Source organism: Megalobrama amblycephala, linkage group LG13 (assembly GCF_018812025.1).
Source record: "Megalobrama amblycephala isolate DHTTF-2021 linkage group LG13, ASM1881202v1, whole genome shotgun sequence".
NCBI classification, from domain to species: domain Eukaryota; kingdom Metazoa; phylum Chordata; class Actinopteri; order Cypriniformes; family Xenocyprididae; genus Megalobrama; species Megalobrama amblycephala.
The window spans coordinates 35,509,368-35,527,612 of record NC_063056.1 but is presented as its reverse complement, the minus strand read 5'-3'; the positions used below and the strand labels follow the sequence as shown (position 1 = coordinate 35,527,612).

Below are 18,245 nucleotides of genomic sequence, written 5' to 3'. Positions count from 1 at the left end.
ATGCGCTTCTAGAAGAATGGTCAAACATTCCCATGAACACACTCCTAAACCTTGTGGAAAGCCTTCCCAGAAGAGTAGAAGCTGTTATAGCTGCAAAGGGTGGGCCATCTCCATATTATACCCTACGGATTAAGGATGGGATGTCATTAAAGTTCATGTGCACGTAAAGGCAGGCATCCCAAAACTTTTGGCAATATAGTGTAATCGTGCCTAATGTTTTCTAAACCAATGTTTATTTCCAGTTGAATTTTCTGATTTCCCCATGGCCTGGTTCCCGCCACTTAAAAAATCCTGGAATCAACCCAGGAGCTAGCGTGCAGATAAGACAATCCATTCACGCAACCGGAGGTTTCTGGGATTTTCCCTTCACATGCTATAAGGTTACCGACCACTGAGAGAGAATCAGATAAAGAGATAAACTTCCAATAAGCCTGGAACATCCCTTTGTTTATGATTCACAATCAACTTTAATTACTTTTCTTTATCTGAAGCAATGTAAATCAAGTACAAAAGACAGTAAATCAGGACACTATAAAAGGAACATGAGAGGCTGTGGGAATGACAGAGCAAGAGCTGGAGACAAACATCAGTGAAGAATGAAGGCTTTAGTATGTATACTGCTGCTGTTGGAAACCTTTGTGTTTGTCGTCCAGCAGCAGGTAGATGGAGGACTCAATGAGAATGAGATCAGTCAACAGATCAGCTCTGAGGACAGAAGACAGAATCCACCTCAAACAGACACTTTGAGAGCTGAAGCTTCAACTGACAGCCAACAATACTGTGATCTGGGCATCCCTGACATCCATGCAGCACTGAGAGAACTGACCGCCACCGTTACAGAGCAGAAAGGAAACATCAGAGAACTGACCGCCACCGTTACAGAGCAGAAAGGAAATATCAGAGAACTGACCGCTGCGGATACAGAACAGAAAGAAAACATCAGAGCTTTAGAGACACAACTGAGGGAACAAAAGATGTTTATCCTGGAAGAGCTGAACAAGAAAAATGAAGGTACCTCACCAAAACATTCACTTTTATCAATGATCCTCAAATTAAACACAAATGCAATACATTGTATAGTCTAAATGTTAAAGCTGAGTGTATACTGTGTAAATTGTTTAGATTATCTATTAGTAGTCTAAATGTCATTTAACAGAATCTTTATTCCTTCACAGAAATTTCAAATCTTACTCTGAGTCAAGTGGAGGAGTTGAAAAAGGAAAATAGAGGTGAAAGTGTGATTGAATTATGTTAAATTCAGTGTATTCATTCTCAGTGTAATAGAGTAATATATGACAATATTGCTTATGTTTTTCAACAACAGACAGAGAAATAGCTTTTTCAGCTGGACTGATGCAATCTGGCAGTGGAAATATTGGACCTTTTACCACTGACATCACAATAACCTACAAGAAAGTCTTCACAAACATAGGGAACGCCTACAACCCAGTTACAGGTAATTATCAATGAAATGGAGTCATAAACCCTTCTGCTCCATTCAGACCTCTCTGCAGTTGTGTAATGTGTATAAGAGAATTAAACGATCTGCCATCTTTCAAAACTATTACACAGTGTGTTTGGTAATTGAGCAATCATACAGGAAACAGCTGATTCTGTATCTCTTGTTATTTGATTCAGGTATTTTCACAGCCCCACTGAAAGGAGCGTATATGTTCAGAGTCACTATATATGGTCATGGTGGAATTGCATCAACTGCATCCATTTATAAGAATGAAGAGAAGGTGGTTGTAGCACATGATGTTCAGGCTCAGGATCGGGTAACCTCCTCTAATGGAGTTGTGTTGATCCTGGAGGTTGGAGATGTTGTCTATGTGAGACTTTGGTCTGGCACGAGGATAGCAGATAGCGAGAATAACCACAACACTTTCAGTGGTTTCCTACTGTTTCCCTTAAGAGAAAAAGAGCTTTGCAGAATGTGATTCCAATAATTCTGAACCTTCAGCGTATGAATTCAGATGAAAATCTTTAACATATGAACGTCTATTAATGAGGAATAATGCATGTATTTGCAGTAGATTACTGTATAAAAGTCTGAACTGTCTATAAATGTAACTTTTATATATATATATATATATATATATATATATATAAAAACAGTTTCAGCACTGAGACAGACAGGACCCATGAATCTCACATGTGACTCAAAAGTGTTTTGTTGAAATAGTAAAGAATGTTAAATAATACCTTTTTAAGTGTATCTTGTTACTGATCCTTGATCTGTATCTCTTTATCCTACAGAAATAAATAAGAAAATAAAGAGACATTGTGGTATTTTCTTTTCCTCATATTTTCATGAATATTTCCCCAACAATGCTTGCTTTGAAACACTCATGATATCATATTTATCAATCAAATTTTGCAATCAAAATAACTGATTATGTGGTGGCAGTTTCCATAAATGTGCTTGTTTTATTTTTAACTAGGACAGCACATTTACCAGATTATGTATTATGTCTGATGCACAACAGTCATACATACATGACACAAGGGACAAACAAAATGTATAAATCTTGTTTATTTTGGTCTCTTACCAAATTCTGATACATTTTACCTTTTAAAACAACCTATGGACATTTTCCTCAGGTGTGGAAAGGGGGATGTTGAGTTTGGTGCACAGCCTTATTACACAAGTCTTCACAAATCTGAAATCATTTTATTTATTTATTTATCTATTTATAATATATATATATATATATATATATATATATATATATATATATATATATATATCTCTAGGCTAGTTTAGTGGTATACCAGCTTGATCACTTAGGAGGGACAACATGACCAAAATCTATAAGCTAAACAAACCACAGCAAAACAAATACTTCCCTTTAAGTAAAAAGTTCTCAATTATTAAATAATCAAGTAAACAGTCAGTAATAAAATTAGAACAAAGAAAATGACAATAGGATATATAAATACAACTAGGCATGTGACGGTATCAAATTTTCATGTTGCGATTAATTGCTGAAGCTTTTATCACGGTATACGTATTATCACGATATTAAAATAAGTTGCAAAAAATGTCATAGTTTAACAGGTTTAAGAACTCTTTTTGTAATAAAACAAAAGAACTCTGAATGTTTAAATACAATAATACACTACAAAAAAATATATAAAGTGAAATTTTCAAACGGATTAAAATGCAAAAGAATTAGGCTATAAAGAACAACAGATAACACTTTACAAAAAGGTCTCTATTTAATGCATTAACTAAGATTGAGCAACAGCTACATTTGTTACAGGAAGTTTTATTTTTTGTTAATGTTAGTTTAGAAACACAACTGATCATTGTTAGTTTTATCTCAGGTCCATTAAATACGTTCTTTTGATTTTAGTAATGTTATTAAACAGTAACTAAGAAATGAACATTAACTAAGAATAATTAATGCTTTATAAGTATTTTTCATTGTCAGTTTGGTAATAATGAATAACAAGTTAACTAATGAAGCCATATGTCTCAAAGTGTTACTGAACAATAACAAATAATCAGAACATTTCTAATCATTAGGGCATGTTGTAGTCCAGATTAAAATATAAAAATGTTTAGGTTTGAAAATAAATATCCTTTTAAGTCTTTTTTAATTATTCAGTTTTTGGTGCTGTGATGAACAACACTGAGATTACAAAAAAATTAATGGCTGTTTGAAGCATTTTAAAAACTTCACTAGCGCAGTTACTTTGTTTGCACGGTTTCCGTGGTAACCGCTGCATGCTGCTGTTCCATCAGCGCCCTCTGCTGTCAGAGAGAGTGAACATGCACTTTCATTCAGCGCGTCTCCTTCACTCGTTCAGTCATGTGCTTCTCGTGCACGATGGGCTTGTTAACATCTGAGCGCGTGTCCTTTTGACGCAGAATACAGCGGTGTTGTACATTTTATACGAGTGATGGGTAAAGTATTCTTAATTGCATTATAAAAAATTAATAATTGGTAATAAATTATTATTTACGGTATTCTGAAGTGTCCACGATTACAATATCGTGCATATTCATTATCGCGATTTATCGCATTACCGAATATCGGCACAAGTCTAAATACAACAGATACAGTTCTTTAAAATTTAAGTAGCTTACAGTTTTATTTTATTTAACATTAACGACACAAACAGCAGCGGCTATATTAGGTTGCTTTCACTTTAAGAGCTACAGTAATGTGCAGGGCTGCGTTTCCCAAAAGCATCGTAAGCTTAAGTTGGTTTCAATGGAGCTACGATCATCTTAGGCTTACGATGCTTTTGGGAAACACTACCCTGATCCAATACTGACACAAGACCCAAATTTTTTTTCTATTTCTTTACTTAAGACTGTTTTATGGTCCGTAATTAAACACCTTTACCTTATTTGTTTATTATTCTCAGGTTAAATCTAATCTAAATTATAAGCATTTTAAAATACTTACAATCAGACAGAAGACTTCTCCATGGTCTGTTTCAGGCTCAACGACTTAAATGAATGCCATGTGTGGCAGAGTTCTAAGTTCATTTATTTATTACAACTAGTATCTCTAGGAGTATACACATTCTACAAACACTTTCTACAATCACAAATATTAAATAAAGTATAAATATCAAAAAGTTCTTCAGTCAAGGCAATATCAGTGATGGTTCAGGTGGTCACAAAGCAGCATCGTCTTTATTAAAAAACAATTAACTCATATACAGAAGAGGTATACTTGTTACAGGACAAATTGCATATATTCCAGAACAAGACATATTGCTCACTACTTAAATGAAATACTGTTAAGTATGGTAATGTTTCTACAATACATTGCTATGAATATACACAAATATAATTTAAAAAAAAAGTAGTAATCACATCCCCCACATTTCTGGCAGAGTAAAGCATAAATACAAACACATAATTCAAGTCTCCTTTCTGCATTGTCGTGCAAAAGTATTTTTGCTGTTTTTATATTCCACTCCTTTTTTCGTTTGCTGTAGAAGCGAGTAACACCCTTCTCCCACCATGTCACCATTTTTTCCAACATCAGCAAATCATTTGGGATACCTTTTCTCAATACACTAAACGACTCTGTGACAAAGCTCTGGTAGAGTTAGGATCACTATATACCACAATATAGTTTATGGTGGTTTACACACACTGGCAGCACCTATGTTGAAGCAAAACAAATAAAAAAAAGTCAGCCAGATCTGGGGCGTATATAGATCACAAACTTTGTTGCATTAATTTCCTCTTTGACTGTAAAGATGCTTTGAAACAATCTGTATTGTCAAAAGTGCTATATAAATAAAGGCCACTTGACAGGAAAATATAGGATTTAATCTGAACACTAGGATAATGAAAGTTACAATCACTTTAGCTTTCAATATTATCAGCGGTTAAAATAATGATTCTCAAATCCTTTAAAGCAGACAAAGTTATTTATGAAGTTACATGTTTAAAAAAAAATAAAGTAGAATGGAAAAATATACTTTATATAAAAACAGCTGTAACAAATAATGCACTGCTGTGAAGGTGAGGCTGTAAAAGTCTTTCTTGTAGTAAGAGGTTATGCACCGGTGTGCAGGAGCGGCAGGTTAAAGCCTTTCTCCCAGATAAATAGTTACCTTTCCTTATTATACCCTGAGCAACACAGTTAAACGTGAGTGGAATACCAACACCAAAACCAGCTGACAGGAAACCGAAAAATAAGGCAAATGGGTGGAGATAAATGCACTAACATATTCTCCTCAATGCATGTTTAAACAAATAGCACCTATTGTAATGAAGGGTCGGTAGAGAGTGGATCCATTTGCAGCTTTTATTAATGCACAAACAAACAGCAGGGCAAAGACAATACCGTGGTCAGGGACAGGCTAGGGTCAGGGCTGGCGGCAGATAACAGAGTCGGGTCACAGGCAGTGGTCGTGGCAGGCGGCAAGCAAACAGGGTCAGAGTCCAGGCAGAGATCGGGGCAGGCGGCAACGGATCAGGCAGAGATAAACAGTCCAGGCAGTAACAAGAATCAGTCCACAGAATAAACGCTCGGAAATGATCACCTAGGCAAATCAAGACTTCACGAAGTATGTGTGCAGTGGAGCGTCTTAAATAGTGTGGGTGTGATGAGGTGCAGGTGCATGTGTCATCAGTCCCAGGAATGAGGGCCTATGGGAACTGGAGTCTGAATGGGAAACAGTCAGAATTCAGGTGAAGGCTCCCTTCGGTGGCCCGGAGGACGAGTCGAGGGAACCTCATTCATGACAGAGCCCCCACCCTGCGAGCGGCTCCTGACGCGAGGAGGCAGGCACCGGGGTCTTCCACGTGGTCTCGGGGCCGGCCGTTCCGGATGCATCCGATGGAATTCCTCCAGTAATGCAGGGTCCAGAATATCATCTGTATCGACCCAGGATCGCTCCTCTGGTCCGTACCCCTCCCAATCGACCAGATACTGCAATCGGCGACCCCGGCGCCACGAATCGAGAAGTTCCCGAACCTGATAGGCTTCCTCGCCCTTAATTAGCAGCGGTGGGGGGTTGCGACCCGTGGCTCCCTCCGGCTCTCCTCCCGGACCCCCGGAGGGTTTCAGCAATGACACATGGAAAGTGGGAGAAACACGGTAGTTAGCAGGGAGATTCAAGTCAAGTCAAGTCAAGTCAAATTTATTTATATAGCGCTTTTTACAATTTGTAATTGTTTCAAAGCAGCTTTACATATTAGGAGCACAGAAAAAAGAGAAATGGTTAAAAATAAGCTGTACAAGCAAGCGTGGTAATATGTACCATATACAAGATGGTGCTACATTAAGCCAATGTCGGCTGACTCCCAGGGGTGGAAAAAACCCCCTAGGAGAAAAACCCAGCGTGCTAGCACTGGGAAAAAAGTCCTAGGAGGGAAAAAAACCCTTGGAAGATATATATATAATATATGTAAATGGATATGGAGATCAAAATCTGAATTATACATTTTTATTATAGAGATTAAAAATAGATTATATATAAATATATGTAAGCGGATACGGAGATTTAAAAATCTGAATTATAGATGCAGCCAGAACTGGATCTGTAGGCCCATTGTCTCCTGGGCTACGTTTTAGTCAGGTCCAGACACAGGTTCTCCATCTGATCTGGATACGGCCTGGATCCAGCACCTGGCAAACCTCAGGATAAGCAGAGAGACTGATATTAGCGTAGATGCCATTCTTATTCTGATGTACAGGTATATCTAGTGTTATAGGAAATGTTCTCGGTTCCGGCCGACCTAATTATTGCAGCGTAACAATCCTTTAACGGATTTGAAAAATGTTAATGTATTGATAATGTGTTATGTGTATGCAAGAGCAAAGAGATGTGTTTTTAGTCTAGATTTAAACTGACAGAGTGTGTCTGCTTCCCGAACAATGCTAGGAAGATTGTTCCAGAGTTTAGGTGCTAAATAGGAAAAGGATCTGCCGCCTTCAGTTGATTTTGATATTCTGGGTATTATCAACTGGCCTGAATTCTGAGATCGCAATAGACGTGAAGGACTATAATGCACCAAGAGCTCGCTTAGATATTGGGGAGCTAAACCATTTAGAGCTTTATAAGTAAGTAGCAAGATTTTAAAGTCTATACGATGTTTAATAGGGAGCCAATGTAATGTTGACAGAACTGGGCTAATATGGTCATACTTTCTGGTTCTAGTAAGAACTCTAGCTGCCGCATTTTGGACCAACTGTAGTCTGTTTAAAAGCCGAGCAGAACAACCACCCAGTAGAGCGTTACAGTAATCTAGTCTTGAGGTCATGAATGCATGAACCAACTGTTCCGCATTTGTCATTGAGAGCATATGTCGTAATTTAGATATATTTTTTAGATGGAAGGCGGTTTTACAGATACTAGAAACATGACTTTCAAATGAAAGATTGGTATCGAAGAGCACACCCAGGTTCCTAACTGAGGACGAAGATTTAATGGAGCACCCGTCAAGTGTTAGAGAGTATTCAAGGTTTTTTCGTGAGGAAGTTTTTGGTCCAAAGATTAGGATATCAGTTTTTTCTGAATTTAATAATAAGAAATTTCTTGTCATCCAGTTTTTAATGTCAGCTATGCATTCTGTTAGTTTTGTGAATTTGTAGGTTTCGCCAGGGCGCGAGGAAATATAGAGCTGAGTATCGTCAGCGTAGCAGTGAAAACTAACACCATGCTTCCTAATTATCTCTCCTAAGGGCAGCATGTACAGAGTGAAAAGCAACGGTCCTAGTACTGAGCCTTGTGGTACTCTATATTGAACTTGTGATTGATACGACATCTCTTCATTAACTACTACAGACTGATAACGGTCAGATAAGTAAGATTTGAACCATGCCAAAGCAATTCCACTAATGCCAATATAGTTTTCAAGTCTTTTTAAAGAATGTTGTGATCGATAGTGTCAAAAGCAGCACTGAGATCTAATAACACTAATAGAGAAATACAGCCACGATCGGATGATAAGAGTAGATCGTTTGTAACTCTAACGAGAGCAGTCTCAGTACTATGGTATGGTCTAAATCCTGACTGGAAATCCTCACAGATTCCATTTCTTTCTAAAAAGGAGCACAGTTGTGTTGAAACTGCCTTTTCTAGTATCTTTGACAGAAAAGGTAGATTCGAGATTGGCCTGTAATTTACTAAATCTCTCGGATCTAGTTGAGGTTTTTTAATAAGAGGTTTAATAATAGCCTGCTTAAAAGTTTTTGGCACGTATCCTAGTGTTAACGATGAATTAATTATATCAAGAAGTGGACCTACGACCTCTGGAAGCATTTCTTTCAGTAGTTTAGTCGGCATTGGGTCTAACATACATGTTGTTGATTTTGATGATTTGATAAGTTTAGATAATTCTTCCTCTCCTATAGCGGCGAATGATTCTAGTTTTACCTCAGGGACACTACAGTGCACTGTCTGAAGCGAAACTGTAGACGGTTGCATGTTTATAATTTTCTCTCTAATATTGTCAATCTTGCAAGTAAAGAAGTTCATAAAGTCATTACTGCTGTGCTCTTTGGAAACGTCAGCAGTTGAATCTCTGTTTCTAGTTAATTTAGCCACTGTGTCAAATAAGTACCTAGGATTATGTTTGTTTTCTATTAAGAGATTTGAAAAATAAGTAGATCTAGCATTTCTTATAGCCGTTCTGTACTCAATCATTTTTTCTTTCCACGAAAGGCGAAAAACTTCTAGTTTTGTTTTCTTCCAACTACGTTCAGCTTTTCTCACAGCTCGTTTTAGAGCCCGAGTGTGCTCATCATACCACGGCGTTGGATTAGTTTCCTTAATCTTCTTTAGACGTAAAGGAGCGACTGCATCTAATGTGCTGGAAAAGAGAGAGCCAATAGTTTCTGTTGCAGCATCGAGTTCTTCTAAGTTGTCAGGTATACTAAGGCGATGAAACTGCTCGGGGAGATTATTTTATAAAGCAATCTTTAGTGGTAGAAGTGATGGTTCTACCATATTTATGGCTGGGTGGTGGTTCTGTAGCCTTGGCTAACTGTATTATACACGACACTAAATAATGATCTGATATATCATCGCTCTGCTGTAGAATTTCAACAGCATCAATATCAATTCCATGCGACAGTATTAGATCTAAGGTATGATTACGACAATGAGTGGGTCCTGACACGTGTTGTCTAACTCCAATAGAGTTTAAAATGTCTGCAAATGCCAATCCAAATGCGTCTTTATTATTATCTACATGGATATTAAAATCACCAACAACAAGGACTTTATCCGCAGCCAGTACTAACTCTGATAGAAAATCAGCAAATTCTTTGATAAAGTCAGTATGGTGCCCTGGTGGCCTGTATACAGTAGCCAGCACAAATGTCAACTTACATAATGTTACATAAAGCACCATCACTTCAAAGGAGTTGTATTTGAAATGCTTTTGAATGATTCTGAATATATTACTATAAATTACAGCAACACCTCCCCCTTTGCCTTTCTGTCGAGGATTGTGTCGATAGTCATAACCTTGAGGACTAGACTCATTTAAAATAATGTAATTGTCTGGTTTTAGCCAGGTTTCTGTCAAACACAGCAAGTCTAGTTTATTTTCTGTGATAATTTCATTTACAATAAGTGCTTTTGAAGAAATAGATCTAATATTCAGTAGCCCAAGCTTTATCATTTGTTTATCTAATTTATCTGTGATTTTCATTTTTTGAACATCAATTAAATTTTTACCCTTAAAAGGTTTCGGAAGTTTTTTGTATTTACTAGTTCGAGGTACAGACACAGTCTCTATGTGATAATATCTAGGTGAAAGAGTTTCTATGTGCTGTGAATTATTTGAGTTCTGTGACGTGAGGCAGCTAGCAGACGGTCGGTTTAGCCAGTTTGTCTGCGTCCTGATCTGGGCCCTGGTTTGTCATGGTTTAGCTCTAAGACTATTTGCCAAATTTCTAGATAGAAGAGCAGCACCATCCCGGGAGGGATGAATACCATCTCTTTTCAACAGATCAGGTCTGCCCCAAAAGCTTTTCCAATTGTCTATGAAACCTATATTATTCTGCGGACACCACTTAGACAGCCAGCCATTGAGTGATGATAACCTGCTAACTATCTCATCACTCCGACGAACAGGAAGAGGGCCAGAACAAATTACTTCTGCTGACATTGAATTTGCGAATTGAATTCAAACGAAAAGATACAGGGGTAATTTGTTTTGTGATTTGGAAAGGCCCTACAAACCTGGGACTGAGTTTCTTGCATGGCAGCCTCAGCCGAAGATCCCTGGTTGATAGCCAGACCCATTGTCCGACCGTGTACTGGTGAGGGTCTACGATGGCGATCTGCCTGGTCCCTCTGTCTCCTGACAGCCCGTTGCAGGTGATGGTGAGCGAGATTCCAGGTTTCCTCGCTTCGTTGTAGCCAGTCGTTGATTGCCGGAAGCTCAGACGGTTCTCCAGACCAAGGGAACATTGGCGGCTGATAGCCCAGGACACACTGAAACGGAGTGACGCCGGTGGAAGGCTTCCGTAGGGAGTTTTGAGCATATTCCGCCCACATTAGATAGCGACTCCACTCTGCTTGTTGCTGCTGACAATATGTGCGCAGGAAGCGGGTGAGTTCCTGGTTTAGGCGTTCGGTTTGCCCGTTGGATTCTGGGTGGTACCCGGAAGTGAGGCTGACATTTATATTGAGGGTTCTGAAGAAGGCAGCCCATACCCGAGAGGTGAATTGGGGACCCCGGTCGGAGACAATATCCTCCGGTAGCCCATAGAGCCGGAACACGAAGTTGCACAATACCTCAGCAGTTTCCAGGGCCGTGGGGAGCTTGGGAAGCGGTATGAGTCGGCAAGCCTTTGAGAAGCGGTCGACCACCGTGAGGATGGTGGTGTGTCCCTGGGAAGGAGGCAGATCCGTGACGAAATCTATTGCAATGTGAGACCAGGGTCGGTGTGGTATGGGGAGTGGTTGTAACAGTCCGGCGGGTGCTTGGTGAGATGACTTGGAAGTTTGGCAGGCGTGGCAGTGGTGTACGAATTGGATGACATCTGGTAGCATGTTCTCCCACCAGAACCGATTTTGCAGGAGATGGTGTGTGGCTGTGATGCCAGGGTGACCGGAATTGGGCAAATCGTGGACCTGATGAAGGACTCTGTCTCGTAGGGGCCTCGGAACAAAGACGCGGTTAGGAGGACATTCCGCAGGAGGAGGAACTAGCTCGTTGGCCTGGGTAATCTCTGTCATGATGTCCCATTGTATGGGAGCTAGTAGCATGGACTCCGGAATCACTGATTCAACTGGATTGGACTGTTCGTTTTGGTCTGTTTGCCTGGATAATGCGTCGGCCTTCGTGTTCTTAGACCCGGGCCTGTAGGTGACTTTGAAATTGAAGCGGGTGAAGAACATGGCCCACCTTGCCTGACGGGGGTTTAGACGCTTGGCCGCGCGAAGATATTCCAGGTTTTTGTGGTCTGTGAAAACTGTGAATTGATGTTGAGCTCCCTCCAGCCAGTGCCGCCATTCTTCGAATGCTGCCTTCATAGCTAATAGCTCTCTGTCCCCCACATCATAATTCCGCTCTGCGGATGACAACTTCCTGGAGTAAAAGGCACACGGATATAGCTTTTCAGGATTGCCTTGACGTTGTGACAGGATGGCCCCAATCCCGGTGTTGGAGGCGTCAACCTCAACAATGAATGGTCGTTCTGGGTCTGGGTGGTGGAGAATGGGTGCTGTTGTGAACCGTTCCTTCAGTTCAGCGAAGGCTCTCTCTGCCGCTGACGTCCAATGTAACCGGGTTGTGGTGCGCTTGGTCATTGACGTTAAAGGTGCTGCCACACTGCTAAAGCCTCTAATGAACCGTCTATAGAAGTTGGCGAAACCCAGAAATCGTTGTAGTTCCTTCAAGGTGCGTGGTTTGGGCCAGTCGAGCACTGCTTTCACTTTTGCATCGTCCATAGCCACTCCGTCTCGGCTGATGACGTAACCCAGGAAGGAAGTGGAAGTGCGGTGGAACTCACATTTCTCGGCCTTGGCATATAGCTGATGCTGAATGAGTCTCTGAAGCACTGCCCTCACATGTTGGACGTGTTCGGGGAACGAGTTTGAGTAGATGAGGATGTCATCAATATATACAATGACCCAGCGATTCAACATATCACGGAACACATCGTTGATGTACAATTGGAACACGGCCGGACTGTTGGACAGGCCGAACGGCATTACAAGGGTCTCATAGTGGCCAGACGTCGTGGAGAAGGCGGTCTTCCACTCGTCCCCCTCGCGGATGCGGATGAGATTGTATGCACATCGCAGGTCGAGCTTGGTGAAGTATTCCGCTTGCCGTAATTGTTCCAAAGCGGCAGGGACTAGAGGCAATGGGTAGCGAAACTTGACTGTGATATCATTGAGGGCGCGGTAGTCAATGCAGGGTCTCAATCCTCCATCTTTTTTTTTTACACGAAGAAGAAGGCCGCGGATGCGGGTGACGTAGATGGTCTGATGAACCCCTTTGCGAGTTCTTCTTCGATGTAGGCTTTCATGGATGCGGTTTCAGGCTGGGACAATGGAAAGATTCTACCCTTGGGGGGCGTGGCTCCAGGTAATAACTCTATGGCACAGTCACTGGGTCGATGGGGTGGTAATTCGGTGGACTTTTCCTTACTGAATGCTATGGCTAGGTCGGCATACTCAGCAGGTAATTTAGGTTTCTCAGAATCATCTTCAGTGATTTCCACAGAGCGGAGGGGTAATGGTATTACGGGATGTAGGCAGTGTTCATGGCAGTGACGGTCCCATTGTAGAATCTTCCCCTCCTTCCAGAACACACGAGGATTGTGAGTGCGGAGCCAGGGTAAGCCAAGGATGATGGGGTTTCTAGGTGAGAGTATTATGTAGAAGTGGATGAGCTCTTGATGCAGGATGCCAACTTGCAACGTTAGTTCCCCGGTGATGTGCGCCACCCTGCCTCCTCCGATGGGTTTACCATTTAGTGCTTCCACTGTTAAAGAAGAATGATATTCAGTTAGGGTGATGTGATTGGCTTTAGCGAATGACTCTGACATGAAATTTCCAGCTGCCCCCGAATCCAACAGAGCCCGGGTGGAAATACTGCGGTCGTTTAGAATTACTTGAACGGGAATCTCGAGACAGCTGAACGAATATTGATACTGAGGTGGCGTACTCACCGCTTTGGGACCTGCGGTAGACGGACGAATGGGGCAGTTGATTTTATAATGTCCAGCCTGACCACAGTACAGACACAGGTGTAGATGACGCCGACGCTCCCTCTCCTCCGGGTGCAGTGGGGTGTAAGCTAACTGCATGGGTTCGGGACCTGGGCTGGCAGTAGCGTGAGTGCGAGGGGCTTGGCGAGAATGGAGCAAATTGTCAATGTGGATGGCTAGTTCGATGAATGAACTCAGAGAATTACCTTCGTCGCGACAGGCCAGCTCCGCTTGCAACTCCAGTGATAGTCCCCGTTGAAATAGCTTTAAAGTATCATCATCGGTTTGCGCTGCTAGCGTTTGAAATTGAAGTGCATACTCGGCCGCTGTGTTCTTCCCTTGACTCAGCGAGAGTAGCTGCTCACCGGGATTCTGCCCGCCAGCGGAATGCTCGAACACCTCTCTGAATCGTTGTAGAAACTCCGTGAATGTGGTAAACGCTGAACCGTCCTCTCTCCAAACGGCTGTGGCCCAGTCTAACGCTTTGCCGGAGAGCAGGGAGCAAACAAAGGATATGCGGCTGGAATCTGTGGGATACAAGGAGGGCTGCTGATTGACATACAAGGAACATTGTAACAGAAATCCCTTACATTTCATGGGGGTGCCATCGAACTTGTCGGGGAGAGCTAGTCTGGGATTTACGACAGGCGGGCTGGAAACAATGGGCGTGGAGGCTGCCACGGCCTGCGACGTGGCCGCCTCGGTGGGATTGAGACGCATGCCCTGCAGCGTTTTCACCAGTTCCTCAGTCAGCGAGGTGAGTCGAGTCAGTTGGTGGTGATGCATGGCTAGCTGATTGGCTTGGGCGGATAGTTCAGTGGATATCTGGGCCAGAGCTGCTGGATCGCTGTGTGGCGAAGTCTTCTGTAATGAAGGGTCGGTAGAGAGTGGATCCATTTGCAGCTTTTATTAATGCACAAACAAACAGCAGGGCGAAGACAATACCGTGGTCAGGGACAGGCTAGGGTCAGGGCTGGCGGCAGATAACAGAGTCGGGTCACAGGCAGTGGTCGTGGCAGGCGGCAAGCAAACAGGGTCAGAGTCCAGGCAGAGATCGGGGCAGGCGGCAACGGATCAGGCAGAGATAAACAGTCCAGGCAGTAACAAGAATTAGTCCACAGAATAAACGCTCGGAAATGATCACCTAGGCAAATCAAGACTTCACGAAGTATGTGTGCAGTGGAGCGTCTTAAATAGTGTGGGTGTGATGAGGTGCAGGTGCATGTGTAATCAGTCCCAGGAATGAGGGCCTATGGGAACTGGAGTCTGAATGGGAAACAGTCAGAATTCGGGTGAAGGCTCCCTCCGGTGGCCCGGAGGACGAGTCGAGGGAACCTCATTCATGACACCTAGATTGTACATCAGGATACTTTAATATAAAGTTGACCACAATTCAGTTCAGTTTATAATGTTAGATGAGACCAAACATGACAGTGGATTGTTAGAAAATACTAGTAGATCTGTCATCATTTATATAAGCGAATCAGCTCAAATGAAATGAATTAATTTATAGGGAATTTTAAAAAGAGTCACTTAGTTTACAACCAAGCAACTGAATCATCCAGCGTTCATTTGCTCGGGCCGTAATAAGCTCTTGTAATGGATATGAATATCCAACTATCATGAAAGCACTATTTATTAGCAAGGTATCAATAGATCGCAGTTTAAGGCATTAAATTTATAAGCACATAACACAAGACAATTCTCTTTAAAAATCTACAGGAGACTTTGATTTTTCTAATACAAACTAATATCTAACACAAACACACATTCATACAAGTTGCAGAAACAAAGGAAGTGAGAAAGAAAGTTTTAAGAGAGAATGAAATGATGAGCATGATTTCTAGCAAAATATGCACTTCATAAGACCTGACCTCAACGGGTTTTCTGAGTTTGCAGGTTTGTCGTGGAAAAGCCAATCATGTTCGGGTGTGCTGGCAAACAAATGGAGTCTTTTGTCGTGGCTGGAGTTTAACGTTGAGGTGGCAAAAGTTGTTGGTTAAACTTTGCGGAAAAACTTAACTTAGAACACGAGACTCTCAACGTAAAAAGAAAGGAAAGTTAAAGTAAAAGAAAAGAAAAGTGAGTGAGAAGTTGGATGGCTTGAATGAAACTGCATTGTCTGTTCTTTGTCTTTAAGCCATATTATACTGAATTTGTCATTCTGATCTGACTATTTAAACTCAGGTGTTTGTCCAAGCTCTTAGAGGAGTTCTGACCAATCAGGTATTGTGTCTTCCAAAGGTGGCTTTCCTCCTCCCCAATCATAAACGAAATAGTTTAGACCCGATTTCACTAAAAAATATACAATACGTTTCACACAGATTTCATTCAAGCCAAACTTTTAATTGAAAATAGAGATTTAAATTCATATCAAACAAGGTTCACTTTCAAACAACCATTCAAAAGTTATAACAATTACATGAATTGTAAGTGATCTAAGCATAACTGTTCACATGTATAATTTGTAGACATGATATCAAATTATTCCATTGAACAATGTTTGGTAAGTCCGTTTAGAATTGTCTTGGAACAATTTGATGCAGTTTATTTGTAAAAACAGTCTCTGTGGGGTTTTCTGTAAAGTTTTAACTGTGTCACTCAAAAGAAATAGGCCTGCATTGTCTCTCTGTCTATTTTGATCTGGAGATCAAAGACTCTTTATCTTCTTGTGGCTCAAGTTGTGCTGTCTTTTCAACCATTTGGTTTCTACAAATTACTAAAGTTTGCCCCCCTTTATTAGTCAGGAATCATGCATGGCCATAAAAGTTCTTGGCAGGGGGTGTTTCATAGACTGACTGGAGTCGCTTGGGGTGTTTGGGTCTTCCAATGTTGATTTGGGCATCTGGATATGTTTGAAAGAATCATCTGAAAGATTATTTTGTCTGGTTCATCCTCGGTTCCTACATTTACTTGCTTTAACCCCCTCGAGCCGGTGGTCGCGGCAGCGATACCACCTTGCTTTTTTTCTTATCAATAGGAAAGAGACTCAAAATACTCAGTCAATTTTGCACATACAATTAAGAGTTATACTCCATTTTAATCTGTGAAATATCTTCTTTTATTTGTGTACACTCAGAGTAAAAACAAGATGTTGTGCTTTTTGCAAAATAAAGAAAACTAAAATGATGCGTGATCTGTCATCTCCCTCTGAAGGAAGTCCAATCTGATAGTTCTCAGAAAATGAAGTGTAACTTAGTGAATACTAAACCTGTTTGATCCTGTCTGGCTCCCGCTACATCTTTGGGCCTCATACTGCACACCTGCCAATGCTCACCGGCCTGTTTACAACCTGGACTGATCTCAGTGGCCGTTCCCTCAGCGTGCTTGTCTTTGTGCCTCACCCCTTCCTACTGTATGGACTGTGTTCACCACCTCACCCTCTATATCCCAAGTCTTGTCAATAAACCTGTAAAACTCATCCTGCGTTGAGTCCTCCCTCACAGATCCCTGACAGAACGAACTGGCCAGCATAGGACTCAGCAGGATGAGCATCAGAATCCGGCCACCTGCTAACGCCCGGGAGAGAGTGGCTCGTCATCAAGGTTTGACTGGCCTTCGCCAACGGGGTTGGGAGATGGGAACGTTCACCCAGTTTTTCTGGACTATGTCTAGGGGGCTAGATTATAATGACGCTGCTCTCAAAGACATCTTTAACACCTGCTTAGATGATCCCCTACCTGCATGGGAGATGGATTCTCCCAGGGTTCTGGATTTCTGGGGTTTCTACAGTTATCTTGGTCATCGCAGCCGGCGGAGAGTGCCAAGTCGACCAGTATCTGCCTGCAGCAATTCTCCCGCCCTTCCTCATCTGTCACGTCAAGTTTATGATCCTCTTCTGACTTCTACCAAGAAGCTAAGGTTCAGAAAGCGGGTGACTGAGTCCACCACATCTACCTCAAAGACTGTTCCAAGCACCTCTGAGCCAGTCAAGTCTACCACTGTCATCTCCCAAGCAATCAAGTCTGTTCCAGTCATTTCTGAGTTAACTAAATCCGATTCTACCATTCCTGAATCAGCCACATCCACTTCTGTTATTCAGGAGCCGGTCAAGTCAAGCACAGTCATCTCTCAATACATCAGGTCAGTTCCAGTTTCTCCCCAATCTGAGTCAACCCCTGTTGTTCAATAAACTGTAACGTCCACTTCTGCTGCCCAAGAGCCAGAGAAGTCTACCATTGTCATCTCTCAGTCTAAGTTTGTTTCTGTCATTTCTGAGCCTGCTGTATCCGTTTTTGTCACTGCTGAATCGATGGGGTTAACTGCTATGCCGTCTGTGTTGGCCGAGTCAGTTACAGATACTACAAAGGCGGTCAAGCACATAACACCGACCCATCAAGAGCAGAGGAGCGGAAAGGCCTTCGCTGTTCAGTCTAATACCCTTCCTTCTAAAGCCCCAAGCGCAGCAGTTTCTGAAGCATCTGGTCCAGTGGAATCAATTTCAAGGTCTAATACCCTTCCTTCTAAAGCCCCAAGCACAGCAGTTTCTGAAGCATCTAGTCCAGTGGAATCAATTTCAAGACCGCTTGGCATTCTCGTCACACCAGAAGTGGGTGTTCTAGCCAGCCATGTCCTGTCCATGGACAT

General features: G+C 41.8%; 1 protein-coding gene across 3 annotated transcripts in view; it reads left to right on the top strand.

Annotated features, from left to right (window-relative positions):
• Positions 1-540: 540 nt before the first annotated feature.
• LOC125243880 (heavy metal-binding protein HIP-like) overlaps positions 541-18,245 on the top strand; it is a 78,901-nt gene continuing 61,196 nt past the window's right edge. Inside the window, exons 1-4 of one of the 3 annotated variants that reach the window (XM_048153742.1) lie at positions 542-1,011; positions 1,176-1,229; positions 1,325-1,456; positions 1,639-2,282. In XM_048153742.1, coding sequence (XP_048009699.1) covers positions 597-1,011; positions 1,176-1,229; positions 1,325-1,456; positions 1,639-1,940 — 903 coding nt within the window. In that variant the 5' untranslated portion in view covers positions 542-596 and the 3' untranslated portion in view covers positions 1,941-2,282. Of the gene's footprint in view, positions 1,012-1,175; positions 1,230-1,324; positions 1,457-1,638; positions 2,283-18,245 lie in introns of those variants that run through there. The other 2 variants (XM_048153743.1, XM_048153744.1) reach the window with 2 other exon arrangements.